We start from the raw sequence: 24766 nt of genomic DNA on the forward strand, positions 1-24766 counted from the left end.
CATATACACACAATTAAATAAGAATAACACTTTCAAACAATTTTTTCCAATTTTGTTACATAGTGTAATGAGCCAAATACCTGAAGCTCTGCCCATCTGCTGCTTTGTTGTCCCTTCTTCTGCTTTGGCCTTGAGGGACTTTTTCTCTTCCTTGAAGATAGATTTTGCTGCCAAACCCTTGGCACTGCCTGTCGTTCTCTTTGGCGGTGGAGTCTCAGAAACGGGTGCTTTTGGCTCTTCTTTGACCAAGACCGAGGCGGCTCCGGAAGACGCCGACGATGGAGCTTGTTTTGGTGCCTCCTGACGCTGCGGCTCCGCCTGGTATTTGAGGAGAGAAGAGGTCCTCCTCAGCCTCACCCCAAACGGGCTCTCCTGGCCACGCGACGCCTTGTTGGGCCGCTCGGTCGCGGGATTCGTGATGCTTTTACTCCTCTCAAGTCTGAATAAACACCCTGGCAAAGCGGAGTCCGCTCGAGGTGTTCCTTCAAACAGTTCTGGTTTGATGGGAGGAGAAGACGGAGAGCTTGCGAGGCAAACACTGTCCGTTGAGCTCGAGCCTCCCGAGAGTGACCGCTGCCAAGCTGGAGCAATGGTGAACCTGACCGGCTTGGCAGAAACGCACTTTGCTTGCATCTCGACATCTATATCGGTATTTTTACTTTCTTCCCCAATTTTCACCTTTCCCGTCGGCTCGATAGCGTCATTATCAAGAGCGATGATGCTTTGAGGAGGCATCTCAGCAGCTTCCAGAGGAAACGAAGGACGATTCAATGATCGTTGACTCGTGTTTTCTTCTTGCCTTCCTGGACTTTTTCTCAAAGGAGAGGTACAAGGATCGGCGGAGGGAAAGAGCGGAGGTTCTTCTACTTCGGCATCATCTGGTTGCGTGTGGCCTCCAAACAGTTCCGTCTCTTCAACAGATTCTCTCGCTTCTTCTTTGACCACTGGAACGTCTTCAAAGGTGGAGATCTCCTCTGCCTCGGACAAAGACTCTGAAACTGGTGAAGGAACGAACTCTGCAGAATCGGACACCGGGCTCCAAGAACCGTTCCAAGTCCTATCTCCTGCTTTCTCACCATATTTTGTATCAATACCACTCCTTGAGTCTTGGTCTTCCAGCTGCGAGCAAGACGATAATGGTTGATAATGGTCCCTTCCTGGAACATCTCCAGACATAACCAAAAATGGCAAATCGCCAAGCGTAGCAGCTTCTGCCTCCAGCGGTAAAGATTCGGCACCTTCATGGTGTTTGAGGCCATCCGTTCTTCTCACCCTTTCCTCCTCCATATCCTCTTTTTCTTCATTCCGGAAATCCACCTGCACAGCGGTCTCCTTGTCCGTCTCCAAAGCAAGACGCCAATCCCCATCTGCGCCGGGTCCGGCATTCCAGGAATAGCGCAAAGCATCGGCCACCCTCGTCATGGGCAATACGTTGTTAGTCCAACTTGGGGTCTTTGCATCCTGGGCTGAAAGGCCTGGGAAAGGAAAGAGAACGAGAAGACTTGCAAAGCTCACAAACTCTATTGGTGCTCCCCATGCTCTCCTGGACACGCATGCAAAGGCACACGGAGATACACCGTCATTGTTTACCTTTCCAATCCTGTCTTTCCACACCTTCGGGCGGTTCTGGTGGGCTCGGTTCCCCTTCGGCGGTTCCAAAAGAGCCTTCCTCCTTCTCTAGCCGTTCCATCTAATGTCGGAGACAAGAGTCAGAACTGCTCAGAGAATCATAGAATCACAGAATCTATATATATAAAAGAGTGATGGCATCACGGCGACCCACAAAACAACAAAACTACAAGCCCCCCAACCTCGAAATTTGACAACACAACCCATCATCCACGCCTCTAGGTTGATACAACAAAAAGCAAAGAAAAATAAAGTCCTAATTAGAGAGAGAGAAATAATTGTTTTTATCCAATTGCTGCCACTTACAAGGCTAAGCTCCGCCCACTTGGACTCCTAGCAACCCACTCAGCCCAGTGTTAATAAAAGAATAAAAAATAAACTAAATACAAATAATACATTAAAAAATAATAGGAAACACTAAAAAAAATAATACAATAAAATACTATAATAAAATAACTAAAAATAATACAACAAAATAATAAAATATAATAAATAAAAAAGATAAGTTACAATAAAATTAATTTAAAAAATACAAATAACGTCAAATAAAAATTCCACAACAACTTTTAACCAATAGCACCACCACTTTGCCACAGCAACGCGTGACCGGGCACAGCTAGTAATATAGAAATGGAATCAGAGAATAACAGAACCAGAGAATAATAAGAGTGAGGCAGATGATGGGCATTGCCATCCCAGGACTGCACACTCCCTCTCAAGGCATGGAAGATGTCCACATCATATAATTATACTAGTTTGATATTTATTTATTTATTTATTTATTTACAGTATTTATATTCCGCCCTTCTTTCTCACCCTGAAGGGGACTCAGGGCGGATTACAATGAACACATATATGGCAAACATTCAATGCCAACAGACAAGCAACATATATTAGACAGACTCAGAGGCATTTTTAACATTTTTCCAGCTTCACGATTCCGGCCACAGGGGGAGCTGTTGCTTCACCATCCAGTAGTGGCTGTACTTCCTCATTCCTTTCCCTGTGTTTTGCTGGCAGTTTTTGATGGTGTTGTAAATTAGCCTCCTGCATAAAGCGTCCCTAAATTTCCCTAATTGACAGGTGCAACTGTCTTTCGGGGCTGCATAGGTCAACAGCAAGCCGGGGCTATTAATGGTCGGAGGCTTAACCTGACCCGGGCTTCGAACTCATGACCTCTCGGTCAGTAGTGATTTATAGCAGCTGGTTACTAGCCAGCTGCGCCACAGCCCGGCCCACTGTCAAGCTTCATCCTACATAGTACAAGGACAGCCTTATGTTCTTGTGTGTTCCACTTAACCAAGCTTTCCAAGGCAATCTGTCCAGAAGGATGGAGAGGAAATTGAATTGGAAAACCTTCGGAACTGTAGTTCAGGGAAATAAATGCTCTACCAATCCCAATAATAATACTTTAAATATATCAGTCTGAAGATTGAAGTACCAACTATACCACTCCAGGGCATTGAACATGTTTTCGTTGTTTTTAAATTGTTGTTGTTGTATGCTTTTTATGGCTGTGTTTGGATTTGTTTTTACTGTTGTGTTTTTATATTGTTTGGGCATGGTCCCTTTGTAAGCCGCCCCGAGTCCCCTTGGGGAGATGGGGCGGGATATAAGAATAAAGTATTATTATTATTATTATTATTATTATTATTATTATTATTATTATTATTATTGTATGACACAGCAAACAAGATAGACATGCTGGATTTCGTATCACAAAATCACAAGTCGAACACTTCCCAAGTGTCTAGGACTGTGTGATGTATTATTATTATTATTATTATTATTATTATTATTATTATTATTATATGACACAGCAAACAAGATAGATATGCTGGATTTCGTATCACAAAATCACAAGTCGAACACTTCCCAAGTGTCTAGGACTGTGTGATGTATTATTATTATTATTATTATTATTATTATTATTATTGTATGACACAGCAAACAAGATAGACATGCTGGATTTCGTATCACAAAATCACAAGTCGAACACTTCCCAAGTGTCTAGGACTGTCTGATGTATTTATTATTATTATTATTATTATTATTATTATTATTATTATTGTATGACACAGCAAACAAGATAGATATGCTGGATTTCATATCACAAAATCACAAGTCGAACACTTCCCAAGTGTCTAGGACTGTGTGATTTATTATTATTATTATTATTATTATTATTATTATTATTATTATTATTATTATTTTATTATGACACAGCAAACAAGATAGACATGCTGGATTTCGTATCACAAAATCACAAATCGAACACTTCCCAAGCGTCTAGGACTGTGTGATGTATTTTCGGATGATGCGCACAGATCCCAGTAGGGTGGCCTTTTGCAGTTGTTGTTGTTGTTGTTATTATTATTATTATTATTATTATTATTATTATTATTATTATTATTATTTTATTATGACACAGAAAACAAGATAGATATGCTGGATTTCGTATCACAAAATCACAAGTCGAACTCTTCCCAAGCGTCTAGGACTGTGATGTATTTTCGGATGATGCGCGCAGATCCCAGTAGGGTGGCCTTTTGCAGTTGGCAGATCGTTATTATTATTATTATTATTATTATTATTATTATTATTATTATTATCATCATCATCATCATCATTGAACTACGATCCCAGTATTTCTGGGGATGGGGCTGTGACAAGGTATCAAACTGATATAACTGCAGAGTGCAGATTCCATTTCCAGCCTGAGAACGTGAGAGGTCAGCAACACCATTCTCCTGATTCCTGACAGAATGCTAGACTCTTCGTCCTTTAATTCAATTCTTCAAAGCCTTTCTTGTGCTCTTATGGCCTTATGATTCCCAAGTTCTACTTCTCCGGGTGTTTTGGACTTCAAGCCCCAGAAGCCCCAGCCAGTTTGAACAATGGTTAGGAATTCTGGAAGCTGAAGTCCAAAGAACCCAGAAGACCAACATTTGGGAGACACCGGCCTAAATAAAGAGTGAAAGGAAGTTCTTGAGTCTCCAAGGATCAAAACGGACTACAAGAATGCTTTCTCTGCATCTATAATTGCCAATTCTTTTTGGTTATGATATTCATAATATTCTAATACATCTATAATGTTTCTGACGTTATCTTTGATGTTTCTGTTTGGAAGAAAGCCTGATTGTTCTTCTTTGATCCTTGATGCCAGAAATATTTTCAGTCTATCAGCCATTATATTAGTAAAGATTTTATAGTCAATGTTTAGCAAAGAGATTGGTTGATAATTTTTCACATTGTCTTTATATATCATTAAATGTTGGCAGCTTTCCATGATTTTGGCATTGTCTTAGTATGTAGAATTTGATTTATTGTCAATTTTAGCATTGGAATCAATTCCTCTTTCAATTTTTTGTAGTAAATCGCCGTTAGACCATCCGGTCCCAGAGCTTTTGATGTATTTAATTTTTGTATTGCCTTTTCAATTTCCTCTTCTGTTACATCCTTGTTTAAGAGTTATCTATCCTTTTCTGATAACTTCTGTATTTTTTTATTTTTCTAGATATTTTACTCTATCTTCCTTCTTAATATTCTCTGTCTTATATAGCACAAAGATTGGAAGGACTTATCATTCCTTTTTATTTTTTTATTTTTATTTTATTCCTCATTTTCTTCTCTCTTTTTTCTTCTCTTTTAATTATCTTTCTATATTTCCTACTCTCCTATCTACTTAGATTGTTCCCCCACTTTTATGTAAAACAGACTGCAAAATAGGGTTGTTGTGTGTCTTTCGGGCTGTGTGGCCATGTTCCAAAAGCATTCTCTCCTGACGTTTTGCCCACATCTATGGCAGGCATCCTCAGAGGTTGTGCAAAATGTCGGTCAGCAGGTTGCAGGAGACAGGCTTGCATGTCTCGTCGGAAGAAAAACAAACAATTGCACCCTGCAAGAAGCAAGATCTGTGCAAAGAGAAAACCAAAACAGCAAGGAATTGGTCTCTAATGGCATGGATTGATTTGTTTGTGTTTGCTTTGCAAAATGAAACACTTCCCGGTGACATTTCCACCACCCGCAATAGTAGAGGCAGCCCCCATGTTGCAGACAAGAGAGGTGCTGTCGGTTTGTTCTGAAGTTGGGTTTGTTTGTAAGTTGGAACAGGGACCTTTTTTGAAGTGCAACTCCAGCCAAAAATGTATATATTTGAGCTTTGGGAAGTATACGGAAGGGCGAACACACCCTTGGAGGAAACCTTCCTCTAAAGGAAGCCCTTTCGGAGACGATCCCACTTGCAAAGAAGCATCCCGTTGCAAGAAAGCGCTTACGAAAAGTGTTTTGTTGGCAAAGACCTTCTGCCGCCGCGGATTCACGGCCATCTTGTGCCTGGCGGCCGAGGTGTCCAAGCAGCTCGATGGAGTGGCCGGACTGTTGAAATCGGCCGGAACAAAGTGTCCCGTTGGTAAGACAGGATTCCCAAGAACTGCTGGGCTGAGAGGTCTGGAGGCGGATTCGGAGGCGACCTGCAAAGCAAACACCAATCCATTATGATGCTTGGTGGTGATTAATGTCAACAAAATCGGAACTAAATGTTTAATTTTAAATGATATATTTTAAGGCATCTGTTATAAAACTGTCCCTTGCAAACAACACCTGGGAAAGCCATTGAGAGCGTCCCCTAAGTGAGCCAACAGACTGGCTTGGCAGTGGCACAGCTTGGAAGCAGGAGCAGGAAAAGCAGCAATTTACCTGGCCATCTTCACTGTCTAAACTCAAAGAGCTTTGGCGCTGGAATGGGTTGGAAGGCTGCGGGATAAAATAAGGGAAACGGGTAAGTCAAGGGAAGCACGACACGCGGTTTTTCCAGGATGGCATGAAATAGGATCGTTGTGAGAAACAACAACAAGGGTGGGCAGCTTGGGTCGACAAAGCATCTCTCTCACACAGGCACGAGCGCTGGAAACCCCACCAACAAGTCATTTGTTTGCAATGCTATTGGATAGGTAGGTACCTCCAGAATGACTTCCATCCCTTCTGCAGGAAACCTTGGGTGCATCTACATTGTAGAATTAATGTAGTTCACAGAAATTGCCATTGTGGCTATACCACCGCTCCGCAAGCACGTGACTACCATTAATGATCACAGATGGAATTGTTTTCTTATTTCTGGTCCGCATTTTGGACAGAGTGTGCACACCTCACTCGTGGAACAGGCCAGGACGTCGTGGAGAGTTGAGATCTCCGGAGGGCTTCTAGGCAAGCCGTCATCTTCCGACATGGCACCGGCGGCGTCTGCCCTTTTGCCAGGGATGACAAGCGCGGGCGAGCCGGGACGAAGATTTGACTGTAACCGAAGCTGGTTGGAAGATACAAGGAGACATACAATGAAGGCCAGGCCATAGCGCAGCTGGTTAATCACCAGTAGTAATAAATCACTGCCAACCGGAATGTGGCAAGTTCGAAGCCTGGGTCAAATTGAGCACCCGACTGACAATAGCCTAGCTTACTGCCCACCTAAGCAGTTCAAAAACACCGGAGGCTGTGAGTAGATAAATCTGGAACAGCTTAAGCAGGGAGGTTAATTTAATTTACAACACCATAAAACTGCCGGCGATCAAAGAGCAAGGAGGAAATTCTATGATCAAAAAGGACTCAGTGTCTTAATGGATGAAGCGACAGCTCCCCCTGTGGCCAAAATCAAGCATAACCTCCCGAAGCTGTAGTTGGAAAAATGTTGAATTGCCTCTGTTTGTCTGTCTGTCTGTGTTGTAAGTCTAAAAACGGCATTGAATACTTGCCATGTATATGTGCATTTGCTGTGACATAATAAAATAATAATAATAATAATAATAATAATAATAATAATAATAATAATAATAATAATAATAATAATACATCACACAGTCCTAGACACTTGGGAAGTGTTCAACTTGTGATTTTGTGGAACAAAATCCAGCATATCTATCTTGTTTGCTGTGTCATAATAAAATAATAATAATAATAATAATAATAATAATAATAAATGTTTATTTTTATATCCCGCCCCATCTCCCCAAAGGGACTCAGGGCGGCTCACATGGGGTCAAGCCCAATTAAATCCACAATTATATCCCCAAAGTGGGTTCATTGCCTCCTTCGTCCCAGATTGTGTTACGACATAAGTGTAAGTGGAAAGATTTAAAAACATGGCTCTTCCGGTGTGCTTTCGGAGAGTAATTGTATATACCTCCTTTGTTTCTCCCCCCAACATCTATTCTGTAGACCCTGTTCCCCATGGTTTTATTCTATCTCTTCTTACCCCGAGTTTTTAACTTTGTGTCCATGCGGCCCGCCCTTGTTATGTTATGCTACGTTTTGCTTTATTTTGTTCTGTATTGTGTAGTGTTATTCTTGTATTCTTTAATTGTATTTTGATATGTTGTTTTTATATTTTGTTTATTGTATTGTCTTGGGCATGGCCCCATGTGAGCCGCCCCGAGTCCCCGTTGGGGAGATGGTGGCGGGGTATAAATAAAGTTTTATTATTATTATTATTATTATTATTATTATTATTATTATTATTATAATCCATGATTATATCCTAAGAACCTTACGTCTTCTCCAACTTCCACCCTTTCCACCTCTTTCCTCTTTCCCTCTCTTCGCTTATTTTTCTGCATTTGCAATAAGGAAGTCCAAGGATTCAAAGAATACTCGTGCACAATGCTTTGGGAACGAGAAGCTATCGAATACAGCGGAAGTGTTGGGCGTCCTACCTGCAGCCCTGGAAGGCCTTCCTCCGAGGCTGTTTTGTCGGCTACATCGGGCAACGATTCGCAAATGAAGACGCTGTCGTGCGATAAGGCTTTGTTTCCCATCTTCCCTTTGGATCTGAAAGGCAAGGAAGGCGAGAAAATCCGTTCAGACGTATCACATAACTATCACGATGGTGACTAATAACATCATGCAGCTTTCGACAACCGGCCGGCCGTTGAGTTTGTTTCCTTTTCCTCTTTTTCCTTCATCCTGGCATTCCAGCTGCTTGTTGCCCTGGGACCTATTTGTGTTGCCTTTAACAAGAAGGCTTTGCCTTACATTGTGGGCTCCGTCGGCAAGTGGACCGAGCCGGGTCCGGAGTCCGTGGCCGCCAGGTCGGAGCTGGACTGGCTGGGCTTCATCTTGGCCTCTCCCAAGGACGCCGGACCCGCCCGGGCTTTCTTCTTCTTGGCAAAGAAGTCCTTGAAACTCTGGAACCGGGACTTTTTCTTCCCTGTTCAGAGGAAGAGAAGAGCATCACACAGTGAAGCAAGTGGAGAGTATAGATCTAATGTCCAGGGTGGGAGACACAACCCTTCCCTTTATAAAGCAAGTGTGAATGTTTCAATGAGCAACCTTGAATAGCCATGAAGCTGCAAAGTCAATCCGTGAGGGTGTCTGCATAGAGGTGGCCTGGCTGTTGTTGCCTGGAGGAACCCTCTGTTTGGGAGGCGTTCACTGGCCCTTCAGTCCTTGCTGTCTAGTGTCCTCCTGTTTCTGAGTTGTGTTGCTTATTTACTGTCTTGACTCTTGTGTTTTTTTTTAAAAAAAAAAGTGAGGGTCCTGGCCGGCTTCTATTCAGGTCAGCTTATAGGTATTCAGAGTTGGACAGTCGTATCTTATTAAAGTCTTATTATTATCTTAAATTACAGTTTTATATAAATATTCAAAAACATTTAATCTACTGATGCCTCAAATAATGCGATTTTATTAATATCTATTTTTATTTCTGAAATTGACCCGTAGCTGCTGCATTTCCCACCCTCGTCTTATACTCGAGTGAATAAGTTTTCCCAGTTTTTGTGGTAAAATTAGGGGTGTTTTTTTGGGGGGGGGGATTGTGTCAGGAGCAACCGGAGTTGCTTCTGGAGTGAGAGAATTGGCTGTCTGCAAGGACGTTGCCCAGGGGACGTTGTCCGGATGTTTTGATGTTTTTACCATCCTTGTGGGAGGCTTCTCTCATGTCCCCGCATGGAGCTGGAGCTGACAGAGGGAGCTCATCCGTGCTCTCCCCGGGTGGGATTCGAACCTGGCAGCTTTCAGGTCAGCAACCCAACCTTCAAGTCACAAGGCTTTAGTCCACTACGCCATCGGGGGCTCCTAAAATTAGATGCCTCGGCTTATATTTGGGTCGGCTTATACTCGAGTATATACGGTAATTTTGTTTTACAATGTACAATGACAATCTATATATATAAAAGAGTGATGGCATCACGGCGACCCACAAAACAACAAAACTACAGGCCCCCCAACCTCGAAAGTTGACAACACAACCCATCATCCACGCCTCTCGGTTGATACAACAAAAAGAAAAGAAAAACAAAGTCCTAATTAGAGAGAGAGAGGAATAATTGCTTTTATCCAATTGCTGCCAGTTAGAAGGCTAAGCTCCTCCAACTTGGTCTCCTAGCAACCCAATAAAAAATAATAAAAAACACTAAAAAAATTAATACAATAAAATACTATAATAACAGAAAATAACTAAATATAATACAAGAAAATAATAAAATATAATAAATAAAAATATAACTTACAATAAAATTAATTAAAAAATACAAACAACGTCAAATAAAAATTACACAACAATTTTTAACCAATACCACCACCACTTTGCCACAGCAACGCGTGGCCGGGCACAGCTAGTGATATTATATATATATACACTCCACTTTCTTTGTTGCCAACAGAACCAATGAAAATGCCATTAGCTACAGATGCAGGCGAAACGTCAGGAGAAAATGCTACTGGAACTAGGCAGCGCGAGAAACTCACAGCAACCCAGTGCTTCTGGCCATAAAAGCCTTGGGCAACACAATGAAGAAAGTTCTCAGGAAGGACCGTCAGTCCTTTAAAAGGCAGCCAATGGTGAGGCGAGGTTGCATATAAACCCCCCAAAAAGTAGAATGTGCAAGCCCTGGACAAACGTCACGAGAGGAGCAGACCCAGGCTCAACGTCTCTCCGATGCTTTGGCGAAACAGCTGGAGAACCGGTCTGAAAACCAAGCATTGTCCTCAGTGTGGGATTGTCTCCTCCGTGCCTCACCCGGGGTGTTTGTTTGTTTCCCTTTGTGGATGACCATGACGGGGACGAGACAATGCCGGACAGAGCCGGACAGAGGCCGCTTTGAGGTCAAGCCATGAGCTCAGAGCGGCTACCGGTCTCCCTTCTCTGCCTGGCTCGGCGGCCAAAGTCACGTCTCCGGACACAGGGAGACCCTTCGTGCCAGGAAGAAAAGCAAACACAGGCCTTGGTGTTTTCTTCTATTACACCTTTCCAAACAATACCATGAACTTGCGTGACTCAAAAACACCCAACAGCTTTGCAACGCATGTTAGTTCAACGTTCGGCAGCCTTGCTTCTAACTGGAGCGAATTATAGGGAGCGGTCAACCCTCCTGCTTAAGGAGCTCCACTGGCTGCCGTTCACCTTCCGGACCCAATTCAAGCTACAAAGCCCTGAACGGTTTGGGACCCTCCTACCTTAGGGATCGCCTCTCCCCCTACGAACCTGCACGATCTCTTCGTTCTTCGGGGGAGGCCCTCCTCTCGCTCCCACCTCCGTCACAAGCACGGCTGGTGGGGACGAGAGAGAGAGAGGGCCTTCTCCGTGGTGGCCCCCTTCCCGGCTCTGGAACTCGCTCCCCAGGGAAATCAGGCAAGCCCCCACCCTGGTAGCATTCAGAAAGAGCTTGAAAACCTGGCTCTTTACTCAAGCCTTTAGATAAAGATTGCTCATCCAGAAGCAATCTGTATCTGTGACCATTCTTGTACCGGTTTGCACCTTTTACCTTTGTCAACTCGATATAGACACAGTAGGGTCTATTCCCATCCCAACTTGCACTTCCAGAATTTGCAGCACTTTATCAGTCACCTTGTGTTTACAATATTTATAGGGTGCACCTTACCCAGTCTACTTTTACAATCTCTCAGTTTTAATCCATGTTTTTATTAGTTCTTGTTTTTTATTGGCTAATGTTTTATTTTTATTTTTTATTTTTTTTATTGTGCAAGTTGTTGTCTATTGCTGTGTTTTATACTGCTTCTATTTTTATTCGGGCTTGGCCCCATGTAAGCCGCCCTGAGTCCCCTCCGGGGAGATAGAGGCGGGGTATAAAAATAAAGTTATTATTATTATTATTATTATTATTATTATTATTATTATTATTATTATTATACAAATACATGCAGATAGATTACTTTTGTTGTTGTTGTTGTTGTTGCAAAGCTGGAAGGAAATTCCCTTTTTGCGTGCTACAACTCATACAATTCTCCAAATCGCACGGTTCGCTGACATTCTAGGACTACAATCCGTAGGCTTTTTGTGCACATTTCTAATCCACGTTATATCAAAATAGAGTAAGGGCCACGTTGCTGTGAGTTTTCCGGGTGCTATGGCCACGTTCCAGGAGCATTCCCTCCTGATGTTTCGGCCACTTGCTTCACTATTACAGTAGAGTCTCACTTATCCAACACTCGCTGATCCGACGTTCTGGATTATCCAACGCATTTTTGTAGTCAATGTTTTCAATACATCGTGATATTTTGGTGCTAAATTTGTAAATACAGTAATTACAAAATAACCTTACTGCGTATTGAGCTACTTTTTCTATTAAATTTGTTGTATAACATGATGTTTTGGTGCTTAATTTGTAAAAATCATAACCTAATTTTCCTTAATCTCTCCTTATTATCCAACATATTCGCTTATCCAACGTTCTGCCGGCCCGTTTATGTTGGATAAGTGAGACTCTACTGTATTTGATGTGAGATGGGCAAAGGCATGAAACGAAGGCCAGGCAACTAACTAGACAGACCTGAAACTTGGGCACTGAGACTACGGCTGGATCAACGCTGCCATAGAATAGAAGTGAATTATACGTTGTCTACATTAGGCACCGGTGTGAATGTTGCAATTGGCCACCTTGATTAGTAAATAAAGTAAAATCAGTAAATAAAGAACAACACTCAGGAAACAGGGGAATTCCAGACAGGAAACAATCAGGGCCAGCTAACACCTCTCAACCTGTAGAGACCATAAGCCAGAAAAATAGTAAACTACTGCCTATGTAGCATTGCCTGTGCATATGCCCCTCCCTCCCTTCCTGTGAGCTGGTGCCTTTCTCCAGAAAGTTCCAAGACCAAAAGTTAGCTTGAAATCAACAAGTGAGGTCACACGTATCACTTATGCCAAATAGGTGTGGAAGGTGAGGAAGACCCTCAGCCATTGGTCAATTTTAGATAAGCCGAGATATAAATTCTTTGTTTGCTACGCACATGTTACGACGGCCATTTGCATGATATGGACCCATTAGAGTGGGTGCCTACAGCTGTTTGCCTTATCATCAGCTGTGATAACAATAAAAAGCTTGTTTTATTGCTCTCTTGGAATTCTCTCCTTTGCTTCCCCTCCAGGCTAGTTTCCAACAAACCAAGGATCTCGCCAGGCAGAAAGCTGTCAGAGTATTTGCAGCGCAGCAGTAGTTGGATGGAAGCAGTGGAACACAGAACGAAGAGACACTCGGAGACGTTGGTAAAACTATTTACAATTTACAATTACAATAACCAACACAAACAGACTTGCAGACGACAGACGAACCCAGGACTGTTCTGTTCTTCAACAGAACTTGACTCGAACTCTAGGCAGACAGAACTCAACTGAACTGACGCAATCGTTATGCACAAACACTTGTGTCTGGATACTCCCTAGTTCCAGCCACGCATCAAGGTCATCATAGCTTCTTGGCAATTAACTCTTTCCACACTATGGTACATTCTGGATGATGCAATCAGTTGCAATACAAGCATGGCACAAATTGCATTTAAACACTATCAATACACAAATCCCATATTAACAAAAGCAGCCAGGCTTTGAAGCTGCAAAGCTATTCAATGCTAATCAAGCTGGCCAATTGCAACATTCACACATGAGTTCTTTATCCCACCCTGGACATGATTTCACAGATATATAAACCCCACTTGCCTCATTTCCAAGAGACTTCACAACTTCCGAGGATGCCTGCCATAGATGTGGGTGAAAGGTCAGGAGAGAATGCTTCTGGAACATGGCCAGACAGCCTGGAAAACTCACAGCAACCCAATAATAATAATAATAATAACTGCAAAAGTATTGGAAAATGAGCATGCAAAGATACTGTGGGACTTCCAAATCCAGACTGACAAAGTTCTGGAACACAACACACCAGACCTCACAGTTGTGGAAAAGAAAAAGGTTTGGATCATTGATGTTGCCATCCCAGGTGACAGTCGCATTGACGAGAAACAACAGGAAAAACTCAGCCGCTATCAGGACCTCGAGATTGAACTTCAAAGACTCTGGCAGAAACCAGTGCAGGTGGTCCCGGTGGTGATGGGCACACTGGGTGCCGTGCCAAAAGATCTCAGCCGGCATTTGGAAACAATAGACATTGACAAAATTACGATCTGTCAACTGCAAAAGGCCACCCTACTGGGATCTGCGCGCATCATCCGAAAATACATCACACAGTCCTAGACACTTGGGAAGTGTTCGACTTGTGATTTTGTGATACGAAATCCAGCATATCTATTTTGTTTGCTGTGTCATAATAAATAATAATAATAATAATAATAATAATAATAATAATAATAATATTTCCTTACTTGAAAACTCCTCTCCCGCGTCTTCCACGTCCGGCGGCTCTGTGGGATCCATTGGTTTGGCCGCCATAACACAGTCGCTGAAAGTTCAACGTAAAGAAGAAAGAAATGCTATTATTTTAGGTGTAAATAACAGGCCATGTAGTGCAGATGAGGAAGAAGTGGGATTTCATGCCCAGCAAACAAGCCGGGCTCCTTCCCAGATGTGCTTCCAACACAACCGCGGAGCCACAGCGCACACAATAAGTGTGGGATTTCATGCCTCTCTTTGCGCAGAACCAAACAGCCTTTTCCTCGCTTCTCAATAACACACCGTTGTTGAGCCAAAACCAACAAGATCGTTGCTTTCTCAAGAGGACGGGTCCCGCTTCTCAGGAAGCCGGGGGTCAATGTGTGCGAAAGAAGGGAAATGCCTAGGAAATGCTTTGCATTTTTAAAAAATTGTATAAACACTACGGAGTAAACCTCTTGAATCCAGCCTCCAAAGGGTGGGATGGCCCTTGCAGTTTACTTATTCCATAGGTTTGTTTGTTTGTAAAACCATTGCTGTTTTCTATTTAAGACTTTGCTCATTTTTAAATGCCGGGATTTCTTAAGATTTCTGGGTCCGTTCCAGTCCTCCGACTCTGGATTGTATAGTCGAGCTTTGCGTTTTAAACTCTCAAAGACCTTCTGGATGCGAAGGAGATCCACAAAATTACACACCAGAGAACACAGCTCGTATGGCTGCTTGCACAACGCCATGCCAATCGAGGTTTCTGTGGTTTGGCATGTCTAGCCAGCGAGACTATTCGGGAGAGAAAGAAAGAAGCAGGGAAAGATAGGGTGACTCCGTTCCAGGGTCACAAGGGTTTTGTGGCATTTGCACAACCAAACAAGAGGCGTATTGGATCAGAACAAAGGCCTCTCTCGTACAACATTCTGCTCAAGCAACCGTTAGTTACCTCTAGGAGAAACCGTCTGGCACGTAAACTATATATAAAACACCAACTATATATAAAAGGACTGGAAGCAACACTTGAAAGGGGATGTTGGCTGTGTGCCAAAATAATCGGGCATATCCATTTTAAAATCAGAATAGTAAATAAGGAGCAACACTCTGCAAACAGAAGAATTCCAGACATGAATCAATCAGACGCAGCTAATGACTCTGAACAAAGGATATGAAGCTGGCAAGGCCATTTAATACTAATCAAAGTGATTAATTACAACATTCACACTTGCCTCTAACAGACAAGAGTTCTCTCTCCCACCGTGGACCTTCCACAGATATATAAACCTTTCTTGCTTAGTTTCTCCATAGACCTCACCACCTCTGAGGATGCCTGCCATAGATGTGGGCAAAATGTCAGGAGAGAATGCTTCTGGAACATGGACAGACTGCCCGGAAAACACACAACAACCCTGTGATTCCAGCCATGAAAGCCTTCGACAACAAATTGAGCACATCCTTTCTAAACATTATATATATATAATATATATATATAAATAAAAGCTGTGCCCAGCCACGCATTGCTGTGGCTTATGGGAATGCTTTGTTGGCCAGGTGGAATGGCACTGAATAGCCTTGCAGCCTCAAAGGCCTGAACCCTGGCTGTACCTGGCGCCATTGTGGCCGAGGGGGTTGCTAGGAGACGAAGTGGGTGGGGCCTAAAGAGGGCAGGGCCTACCCTTCTGACCAGCAACTAGGGTTGAAAACAGCTCTTCCTCGTTCTCTAATTCGGACTTTATTTTCCAGGTTTTTTGACTGAAAGACATAGATTGGATGACTATGTCTTTTGTGGCCAAATTTGGTGTGATTTGATTCAGTGGTTTTGTTGTTTACTCAGTCCTACAAACATACATTACATATATACACACACACACACACACACACACTAGCTGTGCCCGGCCACGCATTGCTGTGGCAAAGTATGGTGGTATGGGAAAAAAAGTATTGAGATATTGGTGGTAGTTAGGGTAAAGGGTAAAGGTTTTCCACTGACGGAGTTTAGCCTTCTAACTGGCAGCAATTGGATAAAAACAATTATTCCTCTCCCTCTAATTAGGACTTTATTTTTCTTCTCTTTTTGTTGTATGAACGTAGAGGCATGGATGAGGTTGTGCTGCCAAGTTTAGTGTTTCTGGGATGTGTGGTTTTGTTGTTTTGTCCTAAGCCGAAATTTCATTACCCTTTTATATATATAAGAATATATAGGTAATGAAGTTTGGGCCGAGAAGTAAACAACAAAACTAAACGTCCCAGAACCACGAAACTGGCCAACAGAACCCAAAGGCCTTGCTGCTCGGTTCCTACCATGAAACTGAACATCTCCAACTGAACTGGGACCCAAAAAAGCCCCAAAACCAGGAAAAACGAACAGCACATGCGCCAAACATGAACCGGCATGCGCCCAACACACCCCCACCCCTCAACCGTGTGCTCCTGAGCCTCGGTGCTGGTGCTGGCGCAACTACTCATTGTATTCCATCTCACCAAACAAGGTTTCCCATAAGAACAAACCGGCCAGGCTTTGAGGTTGTAAGGCTATTCACTACTATTCCACCTGACCAACAAATGATTCTGAAAAGCCACAGCAACGCGTGGCTGGACAAAGCTTATATATATCTCAGTAGAGATCCTTCTGAAATAGTTTAACTACATTATATGGCAATGTAGATCCAGCCTTGGACATACTCCTCCTGACTTGATAGGTTAGCTTTGCCCAACTTTATGGACTCGGGTCAGGTAAAGCGAATCTAGCCGGTCTCCAACAAACAAAGAATGCTGGGTCCACTATTTTGAGGTCTATCACATATAATTACAAGAGGGAGTTGGTGGCTGTGTTATTATGGTCCGTAGAGCTGTAACCGACAACTCAAGAAACCGAGAGACAGTTTGGTTAGTCGGTTGATTGGATGAAATCTTAGCTCCGAAGCCTCTTTCGGGAACATGAGTTTATGTCAACGGTCCTGCCTTATTACAGGGGCTTTTGTTTCGCGTTGGGGCCTCTGGGCCACATTAAAGGAAACCGAAGGAGAACTGCTAAGTCAGCAAAGCGCTCCCTCCCAATCCTGTTTACAACTCCAAACTTAAAAGTTAACCATTACGCTCTCATTCCAAAACAAAGGCGCATCAACAAAGCGGCTACGACTAGGAGATAATTCTGCAGGAATATGGCCATACAGCCCAGGTTTGAAGACACAGTCCAAGCCCTCCCAACAGATTTCCATTCGGCTTTGGTTTAAACACCTCCAGAGAAGAAGCAATGACATTTTGAGATGCCCTTCGATAGAGGACGTCTGTCGGGAGGGCTTTGATTGTGCGCTTCCTGCGCGGCAAGGGCTCGGACTGGATGGACGAGTAGAAGCATTTCCGTGTCATTGCTCACCGCCTGAGCCCTAATCCTGCTCTTAAACCCTCAAGAGCTTTATGCGCCTGGGTGCCCTGGTGCATGGATATCATGCCATTGTATACATGCTTTGAACAGAAGGAAGTGCACCATTGAGGAAAAGTTCCTTCCTCCCACCTGTATCATCCAAGGACTTTCACAAATCGTGATCTTTCCAATACAATTGCCACTCTTAGTTTATTTTATTCAATCATTTACAGTATTTCTATTCTTTCCAATACAATTGCCACACTTAGTTTGTTTTATTTCTTTACTTAGATCAGGGGTCCTCAAACTTTTAAACCAGAGGGCCGGTCCACAATCCTTCAGACTGTTGGGGGGCCGAATTATCTTTTGAAAAAAAAAACCGAACAAATTCCTATGCACACTGCATATGTCTTATTTGTTGTGCTAAAACAACAACAACAACAACAACAACAACAACAACAACAACACAACGAAAGAAGAATACGATATTTAAAAATAAAAACAATTTTAACCAACTCAAACCGATCAGGATTTCAATGGGAAGTGTGGACCTGCTTCTGGCCAACAAGATAGTCAAGTTATTTAGGATTATTGTTGTTGTGTGCCTTCAAGTCATTTCAGATTTTGGGCGAGCCTAAGTCAAAAAAAATATTTATTTATTATTTATTTATTTACTACATTTATATCCTGTCCTTCTCACCCCGAAGGGGACTCAGAGCAGCTTACAATTTATATCTATATACAATATATTATATTAGTAGCATAGAACAATATTAGCATTATATATTACTATATTAAATTATACCACTATACTGTAATATTATATGACTTAGAGTATTTATATTCCGCCCTTCCTTCTCATCCCGAAGGGGACTCAGGGCGGATCACAACGCACACATATACATGGAAAACATTCCATGCCATTATTAGACAATAAGACATTTATAGACACACACAGAGGCAATTTAATATTTTTCCAGATTCAGGAAAATAATACATGTAATAATAATAGAGTAAAATAATACATGGAATAATCATCACCATAAATACAGGAAAATAATACATGTAGTAATAAATAGAGTAAAATAATAAATGCAATAATAATAATAATAAGATCAGAGTGAAATAATAAATGTATTAATAATAATAACAAAAATTGAGTAAAATAAATGTAATAGTAGCAACAATAATAGAGAAAAATAATAAATGTAATAATAGGGAAAATAATATATATATATATACACACACACACACACACACACACACACTAGCTGTGCCCGGCCACGCGTTGCTGTATTGATGGTAGTTAAGGTAAAGGGTCCCCTGGGCTGAGTGGGTTGCTAGGAGACCAAGTGAGCAGAGCTTAGCCTTCTAACTGGCAGCAATTGGATAAAAAACAATTATTCCTCTCCCTCTAATTAGGAATTTATTTTTCTTTTCTTTTTGTTGTATCAACCTAGAGGCATGGATGAGGGGCTGTGACGTCAATTTTCGAGGTTGTGGGGTGTTTACTTTTGTTGTTTTGTCCGCTGCCGTGATGCCATCACACATATATATATATATATATTCTTGAGTATAAGTTGACCCAACTTTAAGCCAACCAGGACCCTCACCTGAGTATAAGCCAAAGGATGCTTTTTCAGTCTTAAAAAGAGGGCTGAAAAACTAGGCTTATACTCGAGTATATACAGTAGTTAAATTAGCCTCCCTGCATAAAGCGGTACCTAGAATTTTCTACTCAACGGATGCAACTGTTTTTCAAGCCGCTTAGGTTGGCAGTGAGCTAGGCCCAGGAACCGCCATGTGCGTTGAAGCATCACGTAAGAAGGTTTAGAGGAGGATGTAGGGCACGGGAGATGCGTTTAGTGCCAGGGATTTGCAAGGAGAGGCCTCGGTGCAGAGGCTCCCATTGTGTTTGTAAACAAGGAGTAATTAATTATCTTCTCCCTCCTGCTTTTTCCCATTCTACAACCAAATCCATGCAGAAGAGAAAGAGAAAGGAAGGACGGAGGGGCGAGAAATGGAGGAAGAAGCATCTGCTGCCCGGCTGGGAGTCTCCGGGGCTGCCGGAGGAGCTAATCCTTCCGCCTCCCATCGCCTTAAAATAGACAGATGGAGCCTCTTGAGACCTTGAGCGCTGACATTCCCCGCTTGCATTAGGACAAAGATTACGTCCAGTCAACGTCCGCCTTTTCTCCTCCAAATAAGAGATGTCAGGCTCTTAAGGAAAGTCCTTTGGGTTCCACCTCCAAAGCGAGGTCCTTTGTTGGCACGGCTTGGAGGGCAACTACATTGTCCCAAATGCATCCCTCCCATCAAAAGCCTTGCAAGAAAGTCCTATGGCCTCTTTGGTCCTGAAACTACAAAGCATTGGGTGCATTGAGACATATACAATGAGACACAAATACACAGGCAAAGGCTTCTCCTTTCATTTCCGGCTCTCCATAAGGCATTGGGTGCATAAGGTGGCACGGCTTGGAGGGCAACTACATTGTCCCAAATGCATCCCTCCCATCAAAAGCCTTGCAAGAAAGTCCTATGGCCTCTTTGGTCCTGAAACTACAGAGCATTGGGTGTATTGAGACATACCATGAGACACAAATATATAGGCAAAGGCTTCTCCTTTCATTTCCGGCTCTCGATAAGGCATTGGGTGCATAAGGTGGCACGGCTTGGAGGGCAACTAGATTGTCCCAAATGGCCACCAAATGCATCCCTCTCATCAAAAGGGTTGCAAGAAAGTCCTATGGCCTCTTTGGTCCTGAAACTACAGAGCATTGGGTGCATTGAGACATATACAATGAGACACAAATATATAGGCAAAGGCTTCTCCTTTCATTTCCGGCTCTCGATAAGGCATTGGGTGCATAAGGTGGCACGGCTTGGAAGCCAACTAGATTGTCCCAAATGGCCACCAAATGCATCCCTCTCATCAAAAGGGTTGCAAGAAAGTCCTATGGCCTCTTTGGTCCTGAAACTACAGAGCATTGGGTGCATTGAGACATACAATGAGACACAGAAACACAGGCAAAGGCTTCTCCTTTCATTTCCGGCTCTCCATAAGGCATTGGGTGCATAAGGTGGCACGGCTTGGAGGGCAACTAGATTGTCCCAAATGGCCACCAAAGAGGACCAAAGAAAGGCCAATAAATACAGGAAAGTTGCAGGAAAGTCCTATGGCCTCTTTGGTCCTGAAACTACAGAGCATTGGGTGCATAAGGTGCACGGATGTAATGTTTACGTTTGGGCCCTGTCTCCAAGAGAAGCTCATTCTGTGCATGCAAATAGTTCCAACACGGAAAACGTCTTGTCTCGAGCCTTTCAGAGGAAGAAGACTTTGCCAATATTATTACAGATCTACAACCCTAGGTGTATTATTATTATTATTATTATTATTATTATTATTATTATTATTATTTATATTCCACTCTCCTCCCCGAGGGGACTCAGGGCGGATTACAGGATATAAACAAACACAGGCAAACATTCAATGGCTTGTTACAACAGCATTGACTGAGACACAAATACACAGGCAAAGGCTTCTCCTTTCATTTCCGGCTCTCCATAAGGCGTATGGATTAACTGTTAACAGAACTCTTGTCTGTTTGAGGCAGGTGTGAATGTTGCCATTGGCCACCTTGATTATCATTGTATAGCCTAGCAGCTTCAAAGCCTGGCTGCTTTAAAATCAGGACAGTAAACAAAGAACCAGCACTCAGAAAACAGGGGAATTCCAGACAAGGAACAATCAGGGCCAACAAAGGATTCCGCCAGGCAGGAAGCAGCCAGGCTTTGAAGCTGCAAGGCTATTCGATGCTAATCAAGCTGGCCAATGGCAACATTCACACTCGCCTCCAACAAACAAGGGTTCTTTCTTTCTCCCACCCTAGACATCATTCCACAAATATATAAACCCCGTTTGCTTAATTTTCAACAGACCTCACCAACTCTGAGGATGCCTGCCATAGATGTGGGCGAAACGTCAGGAGAGAATGCTTCTAGAGCATGGCGAGGAAGCCAGGCAAACTCACAGCAACCCAATGAAGTTATTCTATTGTATTCTGGACACGTGCACAACGTTAATCAAAACGTTGTTGGCAAAAGTGAGCTTCAGATGCACGTTAAGCATAAGCGCATGTTATGGTTGCTAAGAATCACGTGTCTGCAACTATTCCAAACATCTGAAACATGCAAGGCTCCTGCTTGCAAGCATTTGCAAGGTTTGGCCCACTGCTCTCCAATTGCCAACTCCTGCTGAGGATCTGAGCTGCTTGTTTTGAAAGGACGGCACATAAAATACGCGCCAGAGGGTTATATTTTAGAGCAGAATAGAATGAGGAGCATTAAGCAGTAAGAAGATTAATGCAAAGAAATTGTTTAAAACCATGTTTCTATCAGAACAGACAGTGATAGCACTGAGATGGAAAAACGATGGAAAAACAGACTGTGAAAAATGGGAATAACTATAATATATGTATGATCTTAAATATAGCACTGACTTAAGGAGCACAACCTTCTCCCTCCTGAAAGCCGCCTTCACATTGTATTGTAATTGCAAAGAAAAGATAGACAAGTGTTATTATGTTTCAACATTGAATGGCTGAGATCGGCACACATTCACTTTCCGGCGGTTTGATGCTCGCAAATACATTGTTTCGTGCCAAATAATAATATTGTATTGTGAATAGAAGTAACCTTTTAGACGAAGTGATAAACATTCATGAAACAAGGTTGTTGTATGTTTTCCGGGCTGTACGGCCATGTTCTAGAAGCATTCTCTCCTGACGTTTTGCCCACATCTGTGGCAGGCATCCTCAGAGGTTTTGAGGCATGGAGAAACTAAGCAACCAACCTGACATAGTATATTATTTCAGAACACAAAAATGCTTGACCACTCCAACAACTATCATGTCAGACTACACAGAGAAGCCATTGAAATCCACAAGCATAATAATACACTGTGTCAGGTTGGTTGCTGAGTTTCTCCATACCTCAAAACCTCTGAGGATGCCTGCCATAGAGGTGGGCGAAACGTCAGGAGAGACTGCTTCTGGAACATGGCCAGACAGCCCGGAAAACATACAACAACCCTGTGATCCTGGTCATGAAAGCCTTTGACAACACATTCATGAAACATTCATAAATTTAGACTTGGATCCCATCATTTTGTATCCGCAAAGAAGGTCTGAGCGAGTATCCAAACTGAGGTTGAGACAGTGACACTTTTACCCTCAACTTTCTTGCGTTTGTGCACAAATTTCAATAAAATACGTATTGTACATAAAACATGCTTCTGTTCTTTGCACAATGTCCTACTTAGAGTTGGATCTTCCTTACAAGGCATGATTTAAATGCAAAACTATTGGGGATCCTATATATATATAATCCTCTCTCTCTCTCTCTCTCTATATATATATAGGTAATGGAATCACGGCACCGGACAAAACAACTAAACTAAACGGCCCACAACCTCGAAAATTGACAGCACAACCTCTCATCCACGCCTCTACATTCATACAACAAAAAGAAAAGAAAAATTAAGTCCTAGCCACAGCAACGCATGGCCGGGCACAGCTAGTATATAGATATATATATAGATAGATAGATAGATAGATAGATAGAGATATACCCTGTTTCCCCTAAAATAAGACATCCCCAGAAAATAAGACCTAGTAGAAGTTTTGCTGAATTGCTAAATATAAGGCCTCCCCCGAAAATAAGACCTAGCAAAGTTTTTGTTTGGAAGTATGTCCACTGAACAGAACACCAGAGCATGCAGGATCGGTAAATGTACGGACCATAGATCATTGTACATGGAAATAATGGTAGTAACAAGATATTATTGACAGGATTCATAGTTTGTCTGGTTATGCTGGTTTGTGATGACAACTACTGTACAGTATATAATAAATGTTCATTTTTTTTGTTCAACAATAAATGTGAATTCTTCTTCATGGAAAAATAAGACATCCCCTGAAAATAAGACCTAGAGCATCTTTGGGAGCAAAAATTAATATAAGACACTGTCTTATTTTCGGGGAAACACGGTAGATAGATGCAAAACTATTGGGGATCCTATATATGTTCAAGCAGGGATGCATCTAGATTGCAGAAGGAATGGAGTTTGGCAACACTTGCAAAAACTAGAACTCCCACAGTTCTGCAGAGAAGACCTTCCGCATTGTTCCACTCAGAATAATAATAATAATAATTTAATAATAATAATGCAACATTGCTTACCCTTCTGCAACAGCGTTGCTCCAGCTCCTTCCTGCCTCCAGCTCTTCTCTGTTGCTCCTCCTCTTTTCTTTCTTTCTTTCTTTCTTTCTCTCCCTCTCTTTCCTTCCCTCCTTCCTTCCTTCCTTCTTAAGGGGAGGAGCTCCAGCCAAGCTCCTTGGCAGAAAGAAAGGCTCCCCAGGGCATGTGCAGAGTGCCTTTTCTTATAATATATTGCAGAATGCATGCAATTGGACACCTTCTAGACTGAAAGGCACGCTATGGACCTATTGCTTGGGTCCTTTGCCAGGCAGCTTCCTCTTGGTCAAAGGCTCCCCGGGCCATGTGCAGAGTGCCGTTTCTTCCAGATGAGCTTCAAAGGCATTGCACCCTCGCACTCAAGACCTGGCTCTTTACTAGAGCTTTTAATCTATGTTAATTTTATCAATATTTGTATGTATGTATTTTTATCCTTTACAATTTATCTTGTACATCGCCTAGAGCAGGGGTCCCCAAACTTTTTAAACAGGGGGCCAGTTCACAATCCTTCGGACCGTTGGAGGGCCGGACTATAGTTGACCACCGAGCAATTAATAATAATAATAATAATAATAATAAATAACAACAGCAATAATAATAAAAAGAGGGTTGGAAGAGACCCTTTGGGCCATTGAGTCCAATCCCCTTCCGCCTTTGTGTACCGAAAGCACAAGCAAAGCACCCCTGACAGATGGCCACCCAGCCTCAATGTTAATAATAATAATAATAATAATAATAATAATAATAATAATAATAATAGTAATTAATAAAGAGGGTTGGAAGAGACACCTTGGGTCATTAAGTCCAACCCTCGTCTACCTCTATGCACCAAAAGCACAAGCAAAGCACCCCTGACAGATGGCCACCCAGCCTCAATGTTAATAATAATAATAACAATAGTAATAGCAATAATAATTTAAAAA

General features: G+C 42.4%; 1 protein-coding gene across 1 annotated transcript in view; it reads right to left on the bottom strand.

The window, feature by feature from the left end:
- Window positions 1-24174, bottom strand: part of kiaa1210 (KIAA1210 ortholog) — a 29157-nt gene extending 4983 nt beyond the window's left edge. The window contains exons 1-9 of the mRNA XM_008124272.3: window positions 23829-24174; window positions 14233-14309; window positions 8653-8827; window positions 8334-8448; window positions 6776-6934; window positions 6328-6384; window positions 5907-6101; window positions 1591-1690; window positions 81-1475 (exon numbers count right to left, since the gene is read on the bottom strand). Coding sequence (XP_008122479.2) covers window positions 81-1475; window positions 1591-1690; window positions 5907-6101; window positions 6328-6384; window positions 6776-6934; window positions 8334-8448; window positions 8653-8827; window positions 14233-14299 — 2263 coding nt within the window. The 5' untranslated portion in view covers window positions 14300-14309; window positions 23829-24174. The remainder of the gene's footprint in view (window positions 1-80; window positions 1476-1590; window positions 1691-5906; window positions 6102-6327; window positions 6385-6775; window positions 6935-8333; window positions 8449-8652; window positions 8828-14232; window positions 14310-23828) is intronic.
- Between the last annotated feature and the right edge of the window lie 592 nt (window positions 24175-24766).

The sequence above is a fragment of the Anolis carolinensis genome, unplaced genomic scaffold (genome assembly GCF_035594765.1).
Source record: "Anolis carolinensis isolate JA03-04 unplaced genomic scaffold, rAnoCar3.1.pri scaffold_12, whole genome shotgun sequence".
Lineage (NCBI taxonomy): Eukaryota > Metazoa > Chordata > Lepidosauria > Squamata > Dactyloidae > Anolis > Anolis carolinensis.